We start from the raw sequence: 19,145 nt of genomic DNA, 5'->3' as shown, positions 1-19,145 counted from the left end.
CATAGCCTCTATGTACTCTATGTAACTACTGTAATTATGTACCTTTAACAATGTAAAAACAAACTACTTTTTGGTTGATATAGTTTAATTTTCTTATTATAATTTTACTACTACTGAGTGGAAAATATATTATAAAAAGTATACTTTCTGTATCAGCCTTGTTTTATACAACACAAACATATAATATTTTATTCTTTCGCTATTCGCAGTTAAGAGGAAATATTATGTGTTATTCACAAAATTGTAAACAACAATCTGAACAGTACCAACCTATTAAAAACATAATTATTATAAACTTTAAAACTCTTCAATACATACTTTTAGTTTTTCTATATTGTCACTGCTACTGCAGAATTCTATGGTGATAAAATTCACAATACTTAACAATAGCTCAGAGAGAATATACCCACTTTAAAAACATCTTAACTGCACACTACAGAACCGATATATTGGAACCCTTATTGAGAACCCGAACCTAAATTTGAACCGGTCTTCAATCCCTGAAGCTACACCATAGAGACTTCTGTTTTCCGGAATAAAACCTAAGTACATTTTTTTTTTCTCTCCATAAAAACTTTCAGAGTTCAAGGTATAAATAAAAATAAATTATTTGTCTTTGGTCCAGCCATGTTCGAGCTTTGCGCTTAGCTACATATTTTGCGTTGTATTTTTATTTATCGGTTCACTGATAAGTAAAGTATAATATGATTTATAAGTATTTGATGCTGTTTATAGGTCGCAAAGGATGCGATGTAAAAATAAACGTAAAAAATATGCAAATATTAGGTATATTAATAAAAGCCATAGGCCTGCAACGCAAGCTACCGTTGGCTTTCAATTAAGGAAAAATCGCCATGTCAGGGCTAAATCGAACGCCCAATCCACTAAGCTAAATAGGCAATCGTATGAAATAAAAAGCGAATAGATAAAATAATCATTTATTAGTAAAAAATCACAAATAATAAGAGCACCGATATTCTTATACAAAATCTAGTCTAGGTAAAAATTATTGAACATTTTTCTGTAAAACTATACGGCCATAAAATATATATATATTAAAACTCATTTACTGTTTTTATCCAACTTCAAGTGAGGAGGTTATACAAAGTTATATGTGATATGGTTGAAATTGGATATTTGAGTACGCTTTATTATATGTTTTTTTTCTTACGAAGCACGTGTTACGAATTTCATAAAATTTCCATGTTTCTTGACAAATATCTTGAAACCAATTTTATTATTTTATTTTATACGTTTTAAGGCATTTCAAATTACAATCATTCGTACTAAAATATATGTTAAACATCATAACTAGAACATTGGTAACTTTGAGACATTTTGCTTAAAACATTAATTAATCGGACATTGACCTTGCAATGTTACGCTATCGTAACGTAAATATAAAATTCTAAATAACCTGAAACCACACAAAGTTCATTCCACCAAAAACTTTTAAACTGCTTTACATTTTATATATAAATTAACAATTGACATATTGGGACAAAGAACAATGTTAAGTACTTAGGTAAATTTACAATTAATGTGTCATCATCGGACGTCGAGCCAGAATACGAATTTTCACCCGTATCACCTTTACGTTCGTCGTTCCACATCAGAGCGTTTTTTACCGCGCTCCACCACTATGTGGAACCAGCTGCCCACTGAAATATTTCCGAACGAAATCGACTTAGGGTCCTTCAAGAAAAGAGCATACCAATTCTTAAACGCCAACGCACTGCGAGCCTTCTGCCAATGTGAGTATCCATGTGGCGGTGTAACTTAACATCAGAATATAATTATACTCTTCAAATGAAGCACAACAGCAACCGCTTTACCGATCCCGCCGCAAGTAGTTCTCTCAATATCCATAGCGATGACGTCGTATCATTTGTATCCCTATTGGAACTTTCAGAGTAACGGCTCAGGTTGGGATTATACGTCACTATGCGATGTTACTACATGACAGTTTTATCATCGGACAACATCGGTTGTATCAGACACCAATGTGTCTTCATTAATAAAATTCTCGTAGAAAATACGCAAATGCTATAAGTCAGACCTTGTGCTAATAAAATCGCATTAATTAGTGTTAATTACGCATTTAAAGTCGCTACTATAGCTGCCAAAGTGAATAACAAAATTTAAATCGTACATTTCTATTGATTTGTGATATTTGTCGCATTTACTGTTTGATGCAATATCTAACATCGCAAGTAGTTTTTAATACGTATTTACAACCGAAACTAAACACGATTTATATGAATTAACTGTACTCATTGTTAACATGAAAACTATACTAACTGTAATACGGTTAAAGGCGAACCTAACGTTACAAACATTACATAAATTGAGATCTTATTTAAATATATATGCGTTGTCGAAATATATATTTTTTACGTTATAAACAAAAATCGATTTCATCATATTAGTAAAAATTGTATTACCATAATTTCGCTTTAATCAAAATTTAAATTAAATCAAGTAATTTTAGGTCAATTAAAATTACTCGTTTGTCAAGTTTTGATACGTTATATTCGTCGACTTCCACCGTAAGTATTGCACGATTCTGAAACAAAAATGTATACAAATTGTTAGTTAATTCAACTATTAGAGGTCGTATGACCAATATTAAGAGTAACGAGCATAAAGCGGACAGACACTCAGTGTGCTTTCGGTATCAGTTCCCGATCTGAAGGAACAGAAAAAAAGTAAAGAAATTGGCCAGAAGCCTGCATTTTTTTTATTCAAGATGAAAATACATTTGCGTATACGCTCGAAAGTTTCAGAAGTCTATAGGACGCGACCCACACCAGAATCTCTACTATTCAGAGAATGGGTGAGCAATACCTACTAAAACCACGTCATGTAATTCCTACAAGGCTGCGTTAGAGAGGCTCCGGGGTTACTCTCGCGTTCTACTGGAGATTCAACGGCATACTTGTTACCTAAAGTCCTTGGATAAATAATGAATCTGCTTACTACTACTAGTTACCACCACTTGCATTTTGAAAATGCTGGTACATATTACTGACAATAATATATTGAACAAATAAGATCACAAAACTATTTAAAAGTCTAAAATATGTACGTACAAAATAATTATGATTATATTATCAATGACCTATGTCCGCTTTAAGATAAATCAGACAATTGTTTTATAATATTTTTACACGTTCAATAACGTTATAAATTGATAGATCAATGGGCAATATCAGTCAGTCCTATGTTACCTTGAATCAGTACTTCACAAATCGTTCGAATATTCATTGTTACAACTGCGCTTCACTTTTCATTACTAACAGTTAACTATGTACCCTTTTAATTTTATTAATAGCAACTGTGAGTCGTCAATTAATTTACCGTCTACTAAAGCTGATGAAGAAGACTTTTTACTTGATCGGGCTTATCTCAAAGACTAGTTTTATTAAATAAAAATGTTTGCGTGTACTAGTATACACACGTAAGCAGTGAAACTTCTTTATAACCTTATTTTTCGAAAAATGATCTACTATATGCAACTTTACAGAAATTGCTTAAATAAAGTTAAATTAGATAAAGTTCAACAAAAGGCTTTTATTATCATAGACATGAATACAAATAATACAATTATTTCATTTTACCTTATTACTACTAAGATTATTACAGAATCATTAATTGTAATATAATTATTACTATTCGAAATATGGCTTCGAATCTTTTCGAATCAACCGTAGAAGGGACAAGAAAAAGATGGCGCGTAACTGTAAGATGTGACGCGTAACCGAAAAATGTGACGGTAACTTTATTCCAACGCCGATGAAAAAATTTCACTTGAAAAATATGTATGCAACAACAACATATATGGAATTATTTAGTAAATAATGAGTGGCGCTACTGTTAGTCTTTCTGACGATCAGCCTGCGTGCCTGACACACTTCGATTCTCCTTCACCGCCTTCAGCGATTGTTAAACGCACATACGCAGAAAAGTCCAGTACTACATTGATTCAAACCTACGTCCACATGGATGATAAACGCACGTTCAAGCCACTATCAAGAAAGTCAAAAGAATTTAAACTATATATTTGTGATATCTTGGCATTATATGAATACGTAACTACACAGAAAACTGGTTTAAAAGGTTAGATTAGTCACAGTTATGACCATTCCAGTAAGCTTATCGTATTACGTACATTGTTCTTGAAGAATTCTTACTTCTGATTTAATCACTAGAAATGGCAGAGGCCTTACATAGTTAGTTATTTTATTTCATTGAACATCTCTAGAAGTATTATGTAACGTGCTTACAACAGTTTAAACGGAATCCAATGTATAAAATTCTCGTGTCACGGCGTTTGTAATTAAACTCCTCTGAAATGGCTCGACCGATTTTTATGAAAGTTTGTGTGCATATCGGTTAGGTCTGCGAATCTCACATCTAATTTTCACCCCCTTAATTTTTTAAAATATGTTATACACTATATTTGTTTTTATTTTTTGATGATACAGCATACAAAAATACATACAACCCCTTAACTTTTACCACTCTATCATGAATGAAATGATGAATTTTTTTATTATATTATACATATTTACTATAATAAAAATAAAAAATCCCAGAATTAATCTACATGGCAAATTAACGTTTTCTGGGTCAGCTAGTTATTATATATGTGATGATTATGGGTAGATATATTCTTAGTCATGCTGTCTGCACAATTATGCATGAATAATATGTCAAAACTGATATTATAACAATTCACAGTAGCGGAACAGCGGAAATACATTAAAAATTTGACAATTACTTTACGAATAACTTATAATTGTGTTTAGTTCTGACTCGTATTCTAGAATAAACAAACTATACCCTTACTATTACATACTAATATCGTAGCGAAATCTATACCATATTTCTTTGGTTTTTTATATTGGCATGACTGGTTCCAAAAACTAATACAGACACAGCGCAAGCTTTTAACAACTCACCTACACTCTCAAATACATGCGCATACACATTCACACACTCACGTATACTTAATGTCTTATAAGACTTGTATTTACTTTGATTAGTTGTACCACTAAAACTAACTCCAAACGCCATAAACTTGTACCGTGTACGGAATAATTGTTGTCTAGTTACCCACACCACAGGGACTATGAGGACTCGATAGATGAATTTTGTAACAACCTATTTGTCATGAATAAAGTTTTTATAATTATTATTCTTTGTCGATGTCTGTCAATTACTAACAAAAAGATGGTGCAAACCCGGTGTTTAGAAAGTACGACCTTAGGGTTTAAAAATTGCTCACTTAACTAGTAGTTAAGTTCTGCTAACGGCCCTTTACTATATCCGGGTAATAATTAATGCCCTTTTAAAGTGGGGTCAAATAATTTAATACGTAATGACACAGGAAATGCAATAACATGGCAACCTTAAAAATCTGATTGCCATCTATAAATACACAAATTCAAAAGAAATGTTGCCAACCTCAGTTAAAAATAAAACAAAGGACGAGATGAAAATAGACATCATCGAATGATAATGTCGGAAATTTTAAACCCGTGCTCGCCAACCGACTTTATGGACCGCGTACGATAACGTACGTACATAATTCCAAAGAGCTTAAAAGCAATGTTAGCAGGATCTTTGCTTTAAACAAATATAGAGTTGCTGATCGCGATCAATATCTAAATAATGAAATAAGTTCCCGTTAGAGATGTCTCTGCAGAGCGAAAATCTAATTTTTATTTTCGGTGTAGAAATTATTTTATATCTGTCGCAGCCAGCTTAAGCTTAGCCGTTCCATCAACAGCCTAGCCAAGAGGTTGTAATAAATGGATATTTACCCTATCCAACAAAAAAGACTTAGTTGTTCCGGAGATTTGCGCATTAAAACAAACAAATTATTCTACTTTATAATACAAATATAGATAGAGTAATATACTGCGCTGTGTTGAAATAGCCTAAAGGTTTCGCAATATCTAAGTTCTCCGGTTTGAAAGGAACGAAAGGTCAGTTGTGAGTTGAATTTGTCTAATTTAAATGATTTCAAACATTAACAAATTATTTTATTTTAAACTATATCTAGAATGATTCTGTCAGCATGGTTTTATGTAAAATTGCGTTGTTTATTAAAATTTGTATTAACTTTGTACTTATGTTCTGTATATATTATTCGAATATACATATTTTTCGAAATAAAAATTATATTTAATTAATTAATTTGTTTGCTGTGTGACGAAATATATGACAGTGCGAATTTTATTATTACCACATTATACTACGCCGGGGACCTTCGTAGCCAAATAATAATTCATACAAAAAATAAATCAATGTCGCTACAACCTTTTTAGGTCTGTGCATCAGATTTATGTATCTGTTTCATGATCATTTGTTAATTTATTTTAGCAAGTAGGTGTAGCCTTCTGTGCCTTATGCACGCCGTCAACTTTTTGGGTCTAAGGCAAGTCGGTTTCCTCACGATGTTTTCCATCACCGTTCGAGCGAATGTGAAATGCGCATATAGAAACAAAATCCATTGGTGCACAGCCGGGGATCCTCGGGGACCTCAGGGATGAGCGTCGCACGCTGAAACCACTAGGCCAACACTGCTCTATTCACAATTCATACAAAAACTTACCCCAAAAATGTCACACAGATTCCAGTAATAGCAGTGCACAATATATAAAAGGCTCCAGGGAAGGTTGATATAGTATATGCGTATAAAGAATTATACACAGCTGGTGATATCAGCGGTGCCACTCCCTCTATAGCGCACATCAACGCAAACACCTTAGCTATATCCTGGGCTGGCAGTATCTTCGTAATCATAGAACGGATAAGTGGCGATGATAAATCCCGGAACAATGATATTCCGGCAGCTGAAACAAAAAGAAAGTTGATTTCTAAAGTTCTGTAAGAAGTACTTGTCTCGTTTGCACTTTTAATAGTTTCACAAAAGCCAGTTGAATCGGCCAAGATCAAATTAATTAAAGTATTAATTGATAAACATATTAAGTTGATGATGAACATATTTAACGAAAAAGATTTGTCAGAAAGTAATAAAAATAGAAGGAAACTTGCGGCCATCAGAATGTCAGCCTTAGGAGTACTTAGGCCGTTAAAGGATAATGCTTTAAGCGTAGCCGAAGAACCTCAAGGCTTGACGCGAGTTAGCACAACTTTTAAGCTCAGCTTGAGATACAAAAAATGCCTTTGCAAATGTTATTTTGCGAGGAATTGGTTCCAGGGAGTAAAATATCCAAATCTATCTCTTGATTGCTTTAGAGACTTCCCTACCGAAATCATCACATACAGCAAGAATATTAATCTTTTTCAGAACTTTACTAATTAAGTAATAATTAACGTATAAATATACAAATAATAATCTTAATCCAAGTTGATACACGGTCATTGCATTTGCGATTACAAAACGAATTCTGCGGTGTCTATTGCCAATAAATCTGCCAACAATTTCATAGTAAATGGTAATACAGTCAAATCCTGTTATATTGACATCGAAGGGAATACTCATATTTGGTCGTAAAACCTGATAGTCGTAACAGCCGATGATGTTGATATTAAGTACATAAACCTAATGCAATATAATTCAGCCGGGACCTTTGATTTTGGTCAATATAACTGGTATGTTGTTCTAAATGATGTCGTCGTAAACGGTTTTGACTGTACTTAAAAACATGTCTCTATTAACAGTATTAAGCCAAGCCATCGAAGTAATGTTGGATATTTTTTTTGTTCCTGTTTAGTTTCTTCTTTATTGTAATTTAATACATTTTCTTTCTTTACACACAGTGGTTACCTGGAAGAGATCGCTAGAAAGCGATAAGGCCCTTCTTTTCATTTAATTATGTTCCATATTTATATTGTAATGTAACAAAGTGTTAAAATAAATAAATTATTTATCTAACTAATAATTATATTATTTTTCAACCTTCTAATACTTAGTTTACTAAAATGTTCTATGTTTATCTGAGTACCTAAGTCGGTATTCAGATATAAAAGGCTATATTATGTTATCTATCTGTCTATGTAAAAATAGATCAATCAAGATAATTTACGAGAAATTATAGATATTTTGTAAGGACATAGGATTCGAATAATCATAATACTGGCGCTACGTTATATGCTTCAACGTGTTCTTCTTAGTCTCTCACATATCGTACAACATATAGATTTTTGGGACCAAAGAAACCGACATTTCAAGACCAAGAGCATTAATTACGCATGTAGATAAAAAAAATCCATTGGTGAACAGACAGAAGAATGCACGACCTCAGGGACCTCTTTGGAACAGACCTATGCGATGTATTTGTTCGTTTCGGATTGATAAATAAATTATATAATTTTAATTCAAAAACATTTGTTCTCTTAATTTGTTTTTTTGTCATCTTAAATAATAATTAATAAATAAAAAAAAATCCTTGACTTTAAGGAAACCAATACGAATGGTTCTTAAAATAGAATCAAAACTGAGTGTATTTGTAACAAGGTCGCTTTTTATAAGTAATCCAAAATATATTAATTATTGTGCAATACATAAAAATTTTAAAGCATTTCAGAAAAGTAAACTCGGAAAACTGACCTGAACAGAACACGAGGCAAACAGCCTTTTAAGAGTTGGTACAATCTCTGGAAAATCATTTTGTTTAAAAGTAGTTCGTAATCATCAGATCATCACTCACCACGTTGAATTCTTTAAATTTTCTAGACCCTCTTAAAAGTTCGCTCATTTGCTTTCAGAACAATTTGGTAAGGCCAAACTATTGACGAAGACCTACGTAATAAATAACGGTTTTAGCAGGTTTTTTGAAGAATTATTTCGTAAATAAATTATTGGAAATACTTTACTCTTAGAGGAAGGCCTACTTTCCCTAATAAAACCCAGTTTGCATAGCAAGAGTTTCCTAGAATTTGTCGTCAAATGTCTATGGGTATATCCGTCTTTGACTATTTGTAAACAACTTCGTTTATAATTTAACGTAAATTTACTACCCTAATTCGAATGCAAAAAATTAACTGCAACTTTTGCTTTACAACTTTTATATTCTAATTGTCGGCAAATTCGGGCTAAAAATCGTTGTTGGAGCTTCAAAAAACAAATACATATCTATGAATATAAATAATGAAATCCTAATTTGGCATTTACATCTGGAACGAATGCAACGGTAGTGGAGCATCTGTCTGATAAGTCAAATCAGATAGCTGTTGATAGGATTGTGGATGAAGTTTTCCAAAGTGAGTAAACAAGTTTACTACTGTTAAGATGCTATGTTATCAGGACTACTTCATTAATGATGTACAACAAATACAAATCTAGATGACGTTAATACGTCCCGAATATATTGGATCCAGCCCCTATGCCACTCACTCGCATTAGCAAAATTATAAATGGAATAATAATTCACTGGCCAATTATTATTCCATTTACTCTCTCAAACTCACATTAACAATGCGAAGATTGATACAGGTCGATTTTTCTAATTCACATTTCACAAAAAAACTTGCAAACAATGAAACAATTCAGCGATATTGGTTATTATACTCTGTGCTGATGGATATAACAACTGAAATCACTTGTTTCAAGTGTTACAAACACATGAGAATAGAAAGGCGCATTAAAAGTTTTACTTTTAATGGATTGATTGCTGCATATTAAAAACAATAGATTGCCAAGAGCAACACTTGATTAGAAAGGAAACTACAAGATGTAATGTTTTTTCTAGACTGATGCATATAATACATTATCTGAAAACAACGTGGCGTGTGTGGGCAGTGGTACTTCCAAACCATATACGCCAAATAACGGAAAGTTATTGGATTGGACGAGGAGTTGCACTAAACAAATTTAAACCCTTCTTTTTTGTTTATCAGAATGGATTAGTTTTTATTGTATCTAAGATCGCGACTTACAAGAACTGTATCCAAATATATAGATAGCATTGCGAATATTATTGACTGAACGTTCGTCCTAGATTTTCGTCCTCTCCCCACTAGGTTTCTAAGGGGAGAGGACCAAAACTATCTGGGAGAGTAAAGAGAAAATTGCTAAAAACATCGACTTTGATAACGTAGACTAGAAAACTAAAATTCCCAGGACTTTAGTCTTATTAGAATTGAGAACTTATTCGCTTATAAAGTTGATAAAGATTAGACATGAAAAACAGACACAGACAAACTACAATTTAAAAAAGAAATCTAAGTACAATAAAATAATTTACAATTTATAAATGCCACAGATTATTCGCGTTTTCGATTCAACCGAGAGGAAACTGGTTTTATAGAATTGTGTTAGACTGACCTCGGAAAATATCATTAGACGAAATAAATATACTTAAGGGAATTTCGATGTGGTTAGCTACAAAATTTAAATAATACGATAGATAAACCTTAATATTACGATTATCGCTTAATATATTACATACAACTATTTTTGTGAAAGACGAGCGCAGTCTTTTTTAAAATAACAAAAGACAATTTTAAGAAAAACACTTTTTGAACGGATTAAAGCTATGTATTATTATTATTAAAACATATAATTATATTAATTAAACATATATTTTTCTTAATGTGTAAAAGCTATTTTAACAAAAGACAATGTTTTATCAGATCGGATTATTTTTTTAAATATCAACATATAATTTTGTTTAAGATTTTTCGCTTTTATTTTTATCACTTCAACTTAAAAACAACCTTTTTTCGAATTGTTTTTATGTTTAAAAAACAAAATCACTTACCTAAATACATATGCCACGTCGTGAATGCAAAAGCTTTGATAATATATTCAGCCGCTGACGATATAAAAGCGATCATCGAAAACGCCAAGTCCGAAACTTTGAATATCTTTTGTATGAAAACAACACCGAAGAAGGATCCAAAGAAGGCAATAGTCGTATGCGCCGCCGAATATATTGTATACTGTTGTATAGCCCAGTGCAATTTCTGTCGCGTGTACAAATAGCCCAAGCTCATAGTTCCATACATTATAAAGATAGACAAACTATTTGCAACAGTGAGCAGCAATATTTGTGCTCTGGTGTAATTTTGACGCTTTTTAAAACATTCAGTTATCATTTCCTTTATTAACTTAAAGTCCAATATAGATTTAATGCCACCCTGAAAAGGATTATTTTTTTTAATCGGGACAACCTAGGTGATTCAGTGTTAGGCACTTTATTATTTTATAGCCTAGAAATAGCAATTACTACGTAGTTCTGAACCAAGATCATGCGATTAACATTTTTTATAACGAAAAATTATCTTATTATTATGACTCTCGTGTGTATAACCCAATACGTCATACATATCCGTGCTTTGTGTCTAAAGCAATATGACTTAATTTGCTATAATTTTTTTATAAATCTATCCCTGTTGCATCCCAGATACGGTCTTAATTATACCTTTTGAGCCCCCGGCAATGATTCGTCGAGGCAGCAATTCGTGAATACATAGGCGATTGCGCAGAGGAAGGCCGTAATTAATAGTAAATACACATTTCCCACTGCCCTTAGTAAGTATGAGCTCGCTAGGGAACCAATAACACTGCCTGCGGAAACCGATGCCTCTACTATTGTCATCCTAAAAAAGTTGTATACACTATATTAACTAATACCTACATAAAATTTACGCAGTGTGAAGGTTCTATGTACTACAAGTGCGATAGATTAATTTAACACTTCATATTTATTAGAATCGCAACTCCAAAATTATTAAAAAAATTTTTTTAGTACTAACTTAATTACCTAAGTGATCGATTTTCTTTGGATGTGACATCGCTCAAATAGCAAAATGCGCCAGTGAATAACGATGTGAATCCTCCAGATAGTGACATAGGAATAACTGTGGCTATAAACCACCATGGCCCGAGATTGTCCATCATACTGTATATGACAGTTAATCCGCTACTAATTGACATACCTGAAACCAGTTTTAAGTTATATAGAATCAAAGGGAATCTCACGCTGACTAATATTATTGAAAAGCAATGAAACATCATATAATTTGTGGTTTTATTTAAACTCATAGTACAGTATTAAATGGAATGAGACAATATAAACCTATTCTATGAAGATTAAGACAATCGTTTTTGAATTCTGATTCCTTGTTGCTACAAGTTCTGCGTGATTTCTATTGTGGACTTACTAACAGAATAGCTGCGTGTTGGCAGCGGTCCTGTTAGCAAGTTAAAATTTGTTGTGTGTTTGTTTTTAGTATGAAGTTAACAATATAAATCGCACAGAATACAACAACACTATGAAAATTATAAAGCTATATTATTTGTATGTATGTATACATTGAAAATCATTTGAATTATAATGCAGTAATCAGCACCACAGAAACCAATTATTATATAGTATATATTATATATATATATATATATATATGTCATATATTTAACATTCTCCTTTTTACTAATTTTACCATACTATATATTATATAATTTTTAATAAATTTTTAATCAGGTTTAATATTAACAAATGTAAAAAACCTACCTAGTAAAGGCCAAACAACTAATGGTTTTCTCCCATATGTGTCAGACCATACCCCAAGGAACAATGATAATAGAGCTGGAGCTAGGGACTCTATTATTGTTCTAACCATAGATACAAAGGCTGCATACTTCTGTACTTCTTCCTCTAATTCCTGAGATCCATTGTTCTTTACCGGGGATAAAAATACTTGACACACAGTTTCATTATGACTACATGAGTGCAAACAAGTTCGATATAATAATATATTGCTTATTGCTGCACCTAAAACAATTTCATAGTTTAGTTTTGGCTACACCAGAACTTAAGTGTCAATTAGAAATAAAATAAATCATGTCAATTACATTTTGTATTAATATTTTTGTCTTAATTGAGGTACAAAAACTTCTCAAAAGGCAATTAATTTTAGATATAAGACTTACCAGAGAGTGATACAGACAATATTGTAAAAAAAAGAGGAAATTCCATTGTCACTCTATAAGGCTTGCTGGTGACTTCATTTAAATCATTTATATTTGGATTACTTTCCGATACATTTTCATTTTCTTGAACCATTTTGAAAATATAACAAATTTTCTTTTTATTAACTGGATCACAGTACCACAGAAATAAATAATTTAAATGATGATAAATTAATTTCAAAAATTAAAAAGACATTTTGCTGAATAATTTCGCGTAATAGACGTAACATTTAAATACGCGTGATAGCTGAGACACACTCGCTTGCGTTTGGCCTGTGGCTTAAAATAATTCATTTCAAGATTACAGTTTGCCGTCATTGTTTATGTAAATATTTATTAAATAAAATATAGATACCTAATCAGTAATTTTGCCGCGGTCATAAAGCGCAAATCACAATGACAAACAATAAATGTCAATATCTAGTAATGACTTAATGTCATTCTTCACGTTAGGTTTATGTCAATGTCAAAAGTTCAAATAGAAAATGTTTTGTTGATATTTATAATTTTATTAAAGCTGCCACCTAAAATAGTTTAAATATATTGTAATATAGTTATTTAAAATAATACACATGACGTGTGAATCTTTAATTAATATTTGGACACTTCATAATCCACATCGACTATCATTTACGTTTATGGGAGTGTATAAGTAATGTCTTGAGACTGTGGAGTCATAAAATACATTTAATCTTTATTCGAAAGTCTTTAGTCTGTGTACTTACTGTAGCGAACGCGACATAGAACGGGATTAAAAAGCTTTTTGGTTAAAACATTGCAGAAGATAAACGTTTTTAATAAATTGCTAAAATTGTTGATGATACTTATTAGAACAACATTGTCGAAATAAAACCAATACAGGTAAGCGTTATATTGACTATGAATTAGAAAAGCATCAATAATTTTTGTTAAAGTAGTGAAATTTTGATGAGTCGCCTACTGTCATTACATCCGCCGTTAGATAAAATGACTCTGTAAAAAATAAATTAACTCCTTGCCACTCATTTTCTATGTGTAGATATTATGTATAGTTAAAACATTTTATAAAATGGTTTTATATAATGTCATCCAGCCCTTAAAATTAACACGACCTATTTATAGACCGACTTTCTTTTTTGTAAGCAAGCAGCCGGTGTTTAAGAACATCGGGCATAGATAATCTTTAGTTAAATAGATACAGTATGGTTTCTTGCGATTTTAGAAAAGAAGTAACTAGCACCATGGCAGTAAATGTGTACTCAACCAATGTAACATCGGAAAATTTATCGCGTCATGATATGTTGGCGTGGGTGAATGATGCTCTGCAGTCGAATTTTTGCAAAATCGAGGAACTTTGTACTGGGGCTGCATATTGCCAATTTATGGATATGTTATTTCCTGGCAGTGTACCTATGAAACGCATTAAGTTTAAGACTAACTTAGAACATGAATATATACAGAACTTTAAAATATTGCAAGCAGCTTTCAAAAAAATGTCTGTTGACAAGGTAAATATTAATATTTCTGTTCATTTTAATAGATGATACAAATCTATTACAGGTAATACTGATATTGAATGAAAAAAAAAAATGTTTTAATTGTATTTAAAATTATTAGTAAAATATAAATAATATTTCTTAATGGTGAGAATTGAAACATGAGTCAAAATTGTGACACCAGGAATATGTTATTTTATAAGCTGCAAATTATAAAATGTTATAGGTAATCCCAGTGGATAAGCTGATTAAGGGGAGATTTCAAGACAATTTTGAGTTTTTACAGTGGTTTAAAAAGTTTTTTGATGCTAATTATGATGGAAGAGAATATGATGCGTTTGAAGCTCGTGGCGGGATAACGATTGGGTCAGGAGCATGTGATAGTGGCCTTCCACTCTGTAGTGCTGCGCCACCACCGCGCACTCGCAGAGTGGCTCCTCCGCACCAATCGGGCAGTACGCATCAATAGCTCTCTTCAACTATTCGCTTAGATGCATTTTGAACTCCACATTATTCTTCTTAACATTGGTCAATATAAATGCATCTAGGTTTTTCATATGCATATCCATGACCACCAAAGTCCCCAACATTTCAAGTCCAATTCCTTTTACTTAGAATTTTTATTTTGTAGATAGTACCCATTGACAGACTGGTGAAGGGTCGATTCCAAGATAACTTTGAGTTCTTGCAATGGTTCAAGAAATTTTATGATGCCAACTACAGTGGCTCACCATATGACGCGATGGCGCAGCGTGAAGGGCTGCCAATGGGGCACGGATCGGCGGGCGCGGCGCCCCGACAGATGCCGTCTGTAAAGAAGCCGGCTGCGCCCATTGCTAAAGTCGCCGCTAGACCCCAATCCAGTACTATTGCTTTTCTTTATACTTTGATTTTTTCATATTGCTGATAACAGTATATTTTTGGATTGATTTTTATCTATTTATTTTATCAATATTTTACTTATATCATATACGGTTATGAAAAACCTATTCCTTGTTTTGTTGTATGTTTGATTTATGTTAAACTATTATTTATTGTCATGAGTTCATTTACCTTATTTCTGTTTTCCTACATCCTCTTTAACCTATACATTGTTTATTTGTAACTGTAGTTATTATAATCAATATATAATTTTACCTTGCAATAATATTATTTATTAGCTGAAAATAATATTTTAATATGATTTGTATTCATTTAGTAGCTTTTTACTCTAACACTGACTAATTTTTTTTAAAGTATTGAGCTTATTTTATAATAAACTTTGTTTTCAATGTTAATAAAGTCAAGAAATTTCCATCAGTTGTGAAAGCAAACAACACTGCAATCCGATCGCCTCCATCCAATTTAAGGCTAAATCAAAATGCAAAGGGGGACTCCAGGGTTATTGAAGAACTGAATCTTCAGGTAATTAAATCACATTTTATACAAAAATAAATGTGCGGTTTTTGTAAATGAAAATATTTCAGTATGTAGTCTTAGCGCATTTCATATTTCATAAATGTTTTATGCTGTTAAAATAAACTCCCAAAAGGCAAAAAGATTATTTTTATATTCCCAGGTAAATGAGTTGAAAGCATCATTGGAAGGTCTTGAGAAAGAGAGAGATTTTTACTTTGGTAAGCTGAGGGAAGTTGAATTAATTTGTCAAGAAATGGCAGGACAACCAAATGTTGATCTCGTAAAGCAAATTTTGGATATTTTATATGCAACTGAGGTAAGCATAACCAGTAAATGTAGTCAAATTTAATCTCTCAAAGCACTGTTACGGATCAGCAAGAGATACATAGAGGCAAAAAGTGAAAAACACTTTAGCAACACCTTTGTAATGTGTTCTTTCAATAGTATTATTATAAAAAGTTTTTTTTTAATAATTTACACCAAAATGAATTATGAATACTGATAGATTAAAAAAATACTGTAGATATGTATCTATATCCAGCAGTGTTAATCTAGTGCCTTCAACATGCAACTCACATCCCTGAGATCAATGGTTTAAACCCGGGCTGTACACTACTGTGACTTCCTAACAATTGCTTGTATGGAAACCAACATGTCTCAAACTTACTTAACATCTATATGTCTATGAAAAAAAATTTTCAAAGAAACAGATGCAATCTAAAGCCAGGACCCACATAGGGTTACAAACCTCTACAGAGTTACTGGATTATTTTTATGTTTCTATTATGTATATTTAGTAAGGTAATTCCTCACTCCTCCATTATTAATTGTTCAACTTTAAAACCAACCAATGGCGGTATCAATTTCACCTGTAATTTTTTATGCAGTTCTCATGGGAGCTTGTCAATTGACAAGCTTTAGTGCATTTTACAATAACAACCAACTACAACATTTTCCTTTTGAGATCATCAAATTTAGCATTGCATATGCCAGTATATACTGTGTAAACTTACATTTTATCGGTTTGCATTGTTGTCCATACAATTGCTTCTTTACATAGAATAACAACAATTTATAATGCTTGAAAATATGAAGTTCCTTCGGCGTCACTGTATAGAGTTTACATTTTATTATTTTGCATTTGATCTATCAAAATATTTCAGGACGGATTTGCACCACCAGAGGACTTGGATGGTGACAACCCTCACCCACCAGAGGAGGATGAGTATTGATGGAGGAGTTCATCCGTGCTCACTGTACATTAAATATATCAAAATTTAATAGCTTCACTATCGACAGCACTCTGTGCTTAGTATTTCACAGCCAATAAGTCGTAACCCTTAGGACTTTGCGAATCGATGTGTTACATTTATGTATGTGTAAAGGATTTAAATAATTAAGAACCTAATTCATGAAACTTAGATTTATTTCTGTTTTAACTAAACTCAATCAGCCTCTGCATAATAACTTAAGCACAATTTCACAATGAACAAATGTTTAGTTAAACAGCGAAAATTTAGTTTTTATATGTTACCAGTTGCCAGAGACAAAGAATTAATTGACATAAAGGAGTCATACTTAGCGCAATTTCCATTCTGAATCATCAAGCATAGTAAATAACAAAATAGTTTGATTAAAATAACTGTCAACTAAACCATTACCAATTTTTTTGACCTTGAAGCTTAATCTAAGTACTACAGTTTCTTGAACCGTATTTAGGCGTCAGTTTAATTATATTCGTATAATTTTAATTATATATAACCGTTTCATGATAACAGTACTACGTGAGAATTAGGACTGAAGACTTAACATAAATTATTCCTTTTAACTGGTTTTTAATTATTACATAATATAAATGTAACATCTCACAAGGAAATATATTATATTAGAATAATGGTAAAGCAGTGGCCCAAAATGGCTAATAAAGTTCCTATTCACAATTCCTTATATTACTACTCAATACAAATAGTTGAAAATTCAATAATCTATAATACTGTTATGGCTGTGGTAACTAAGTGCGGATTTTATTGAGCCTCTATTTTTTAATGACTTTTCGGTTTAATGACGTCACCCTCTAGGTCTTAGCTTTCGCGTATAAAGTGACAATCGGATATCTAATGCCGATGCTGTGGTATAGAAAATTGTCTACAGTATTTAAACAACTTTGTAAATACTCATCATGGAGAAGTGAAATTATTTTTTAAATCATATTTACTATTTAATTTTTGAATGCAATTGTCATGTACCCTCATTTCCTACATAATACTAATAAGGTGTGCTCGACAAATTTAGACCTGAACAAGTTGTGTCATAATTACTAGTTTTGCATATAACACGACGAACGTAATACTCGTCATAATTAAGACAATTTGGTAAGTGCAATGAGTTTTTTTTTATCACTACCTTCATTTTGAACTAAAAGTAACCACCTGCTGCTAAAGGATCTGATATGGTGCAGATGACTGGTATTCATTTTTGGGCCACTGGCTGTAAAAACGTGCATTTAATAGGTTGTTATGATATGGAAGAGATTTAATGTTAATTGTTACATTGGTTCGGCTGAATGTACTTGGTAACTTCATAAATTAATATGTATTTTATTGGGATTTATTAATTGGTTGCCTGTTCAAATAAACTTATATGGGAAGCTTATACTACAGAACTATGTTTATTAAACAATTATATATGTTTACCCATTAAAATAAGAACGGAAATTAAATGCAACTATTTTATTAAGTAAATTTATTTGGATATTGGTTAATGAAAAAAAGTAATTGATCTAGATCTGAATAATTAGAATTGAGATAAACGTATTAATAGAACGTTGTGATGGAATTAATAATCGAAATTAGTTTATAAAGTTAGGGCCTTATTTATCATATAGACGTCTGAAGTTTGCACCAAGATTAACGATAAAATTATAATTTAATCGTCTAAATAATTTTGTTGTGATGTTTATAACATAAAGTACCAAACGACTTGTTGGCGATTTTTTTTGCATATGACAACTTTTTAAAATATTAATTTGTATTACTGTATGCCAACTGGGACTTGACATTGTGAAATCCTTTAAAATAAAATTACTTCATTTAAATAACATCTGTTTTATTTGTAAGATAAATTGAATTTTGCTACAAGATAACATATCTATATAAAAGCAGTCTACCTAGATAATCCATTGATGGTCAATTGAGGTCATTATCTACACACTGGTTTATAAATACTCAGGATTATGCTCCGTAAGGTACGTTATCTAAAAGTCAATTACTACATATGGAAGACCTTATTAAATCATGATAATTAAATACTACTCTGCAAGAAAA

General features: G+C 31.8%; 2 protein-coding genes across 4 annotated transcripts; one reads left to right on the top strand and one right to left on the bottom strand.

Annotated features, from left to right (window-relative positions):
• Window positions 1-924: 924 nt before the first annotated feature.
• Window positions 925-13,329, bottom strand: LOC123713253 (proton-coupled folate transporter-like). Of its 2 annotated transcripts, XM_045666839.1 has the most exons (7): window positions 12,911-13,329; window positions 12,492-12,752; window positions 11,742-11,916; window positions 11,400-11,577; window positions 10,737-11,115; window positions 6,623-6,863; window positions 925-2,566 (listed from the first exon to the last, which is right to left on the bottom strand). In XM_045666839.1, exons 1-7 carry the CDS (start codon window positions 13,041-13,043, stop codon window positions 2,503-2,505), a joined length of 1,431 nt encoding a protein of 476 aa, XP_045522795.1. In that variant the 5' UTR covers window positions 13,044-13,329; the 3' UTR covers window positions 925-2,502. The 2 variants fall into 2 exon arrangements, with proteins under 2 accessions (XP_045522795.1, XP_045522797.1); XM_045666841.1 differs by lacking the exons at window positions 925-2,566; window positions 10,737-11,115; window positions 11,400-11,577 and having other exon boundaries at window positions 6,643-6,863.
• A 315-nt stretch (window positions 13,330-13,644) lies between these two features.
• Window positions 13,645-18,919, top strand: LOC123712990 (microtubule-associated protein RP/EB family member 1). Of its 2 annotated transcripts, none has more exons than XM_045666436.1 (6): window positions 13,645-13,810; window positions 14,151-14,436; window positions 14,651-14,879; window positions 15,725-15,828; window positions 15,983-16,138; window positions 16,986-18,919. In XM_045666436.1, exons 2-6 carry the CDS (start codon window positions 14,170-14,172, stop codon window positions 17,052-17,054), a joined length of 825 nt encoding a protein of 274 aa, XP_045522392.1. In that variant the 5' UTR covers window positions 13,645-13,810; window positions 14,151-14,169; the 3' UTR covers window positions 17,055-18,919. The 2 variants fall into 2 exon arrangements, with proteins under 2 accessions (XP_045522392.1, XP_045522391.1); XM_045666435.1 differs by lacking the exon at window positions 14,651-14,879 and adding an exon at window positions 15,056-15,287 and having other exon boundaries at window positions 13,649-13,810.
• Window positions 18,920-19,145: the final 226 nt, after the last annotated feature.

Source organism: Pieris brassicae, chromosome 8, assembly GCF_905147105.1.
Source record: "Pieris brassicae chromosome 8, ilPieBrab1.1, whole genome shotgun sequence".
NCBI lineage: Eukaryota > Metazoa > Arthropoda > Insecta > Lepidoptera > Pieridae > Pieris > Pieris brassicae.
This window is presented reverse-complemented; position numbering and strand designations above follow the sequence as displayed.

Bases quoted from the DNA above. Each gene is read 5' to 3' on its own strand.
- LOC123713253 (XM_045666839.1), bottom strand. From the start codon at position 13,043: ATGGTTCAAGAAAATGAAAATGTATCGGAAAGTAATCCAAATATAAAT. The intron at 11,578-11,741 runs GTAATTAAGTTA...CAACTTTTTTAG, and splicing joins AAAGAAAATCGATCACTTAG to GATGACAATAGTAGAGGCAT. The intron at 11,116-11,399 runs GTATAATTAAGA...AATCCTTTTCAG, and splicing joins CATTGCCGGGGGCTCAAAAG to GGTGGCATTAAATCTATATT.
- LOC123712990 (XM_045666435.1), top strand. From the start codon at position 14,170: ATGGCAGTAAATGTGTACTCAACCAATGTAACATCGGAAAATTTATCG. The intron at 15,288-15,724 runs GTACTATTGCTT...AATTTCCATCAG, and splicing joins CGCCGCTAGACCCCAATCCA to TTGTGAAAGCAAACAACACT. The intron at 16,139-16,985 runs GTAAGCATAACC...AAAATATTTCAG, and splicing joins ATATTTTATATGCAACTGAG to GACGGATTTGCACCACCAGA.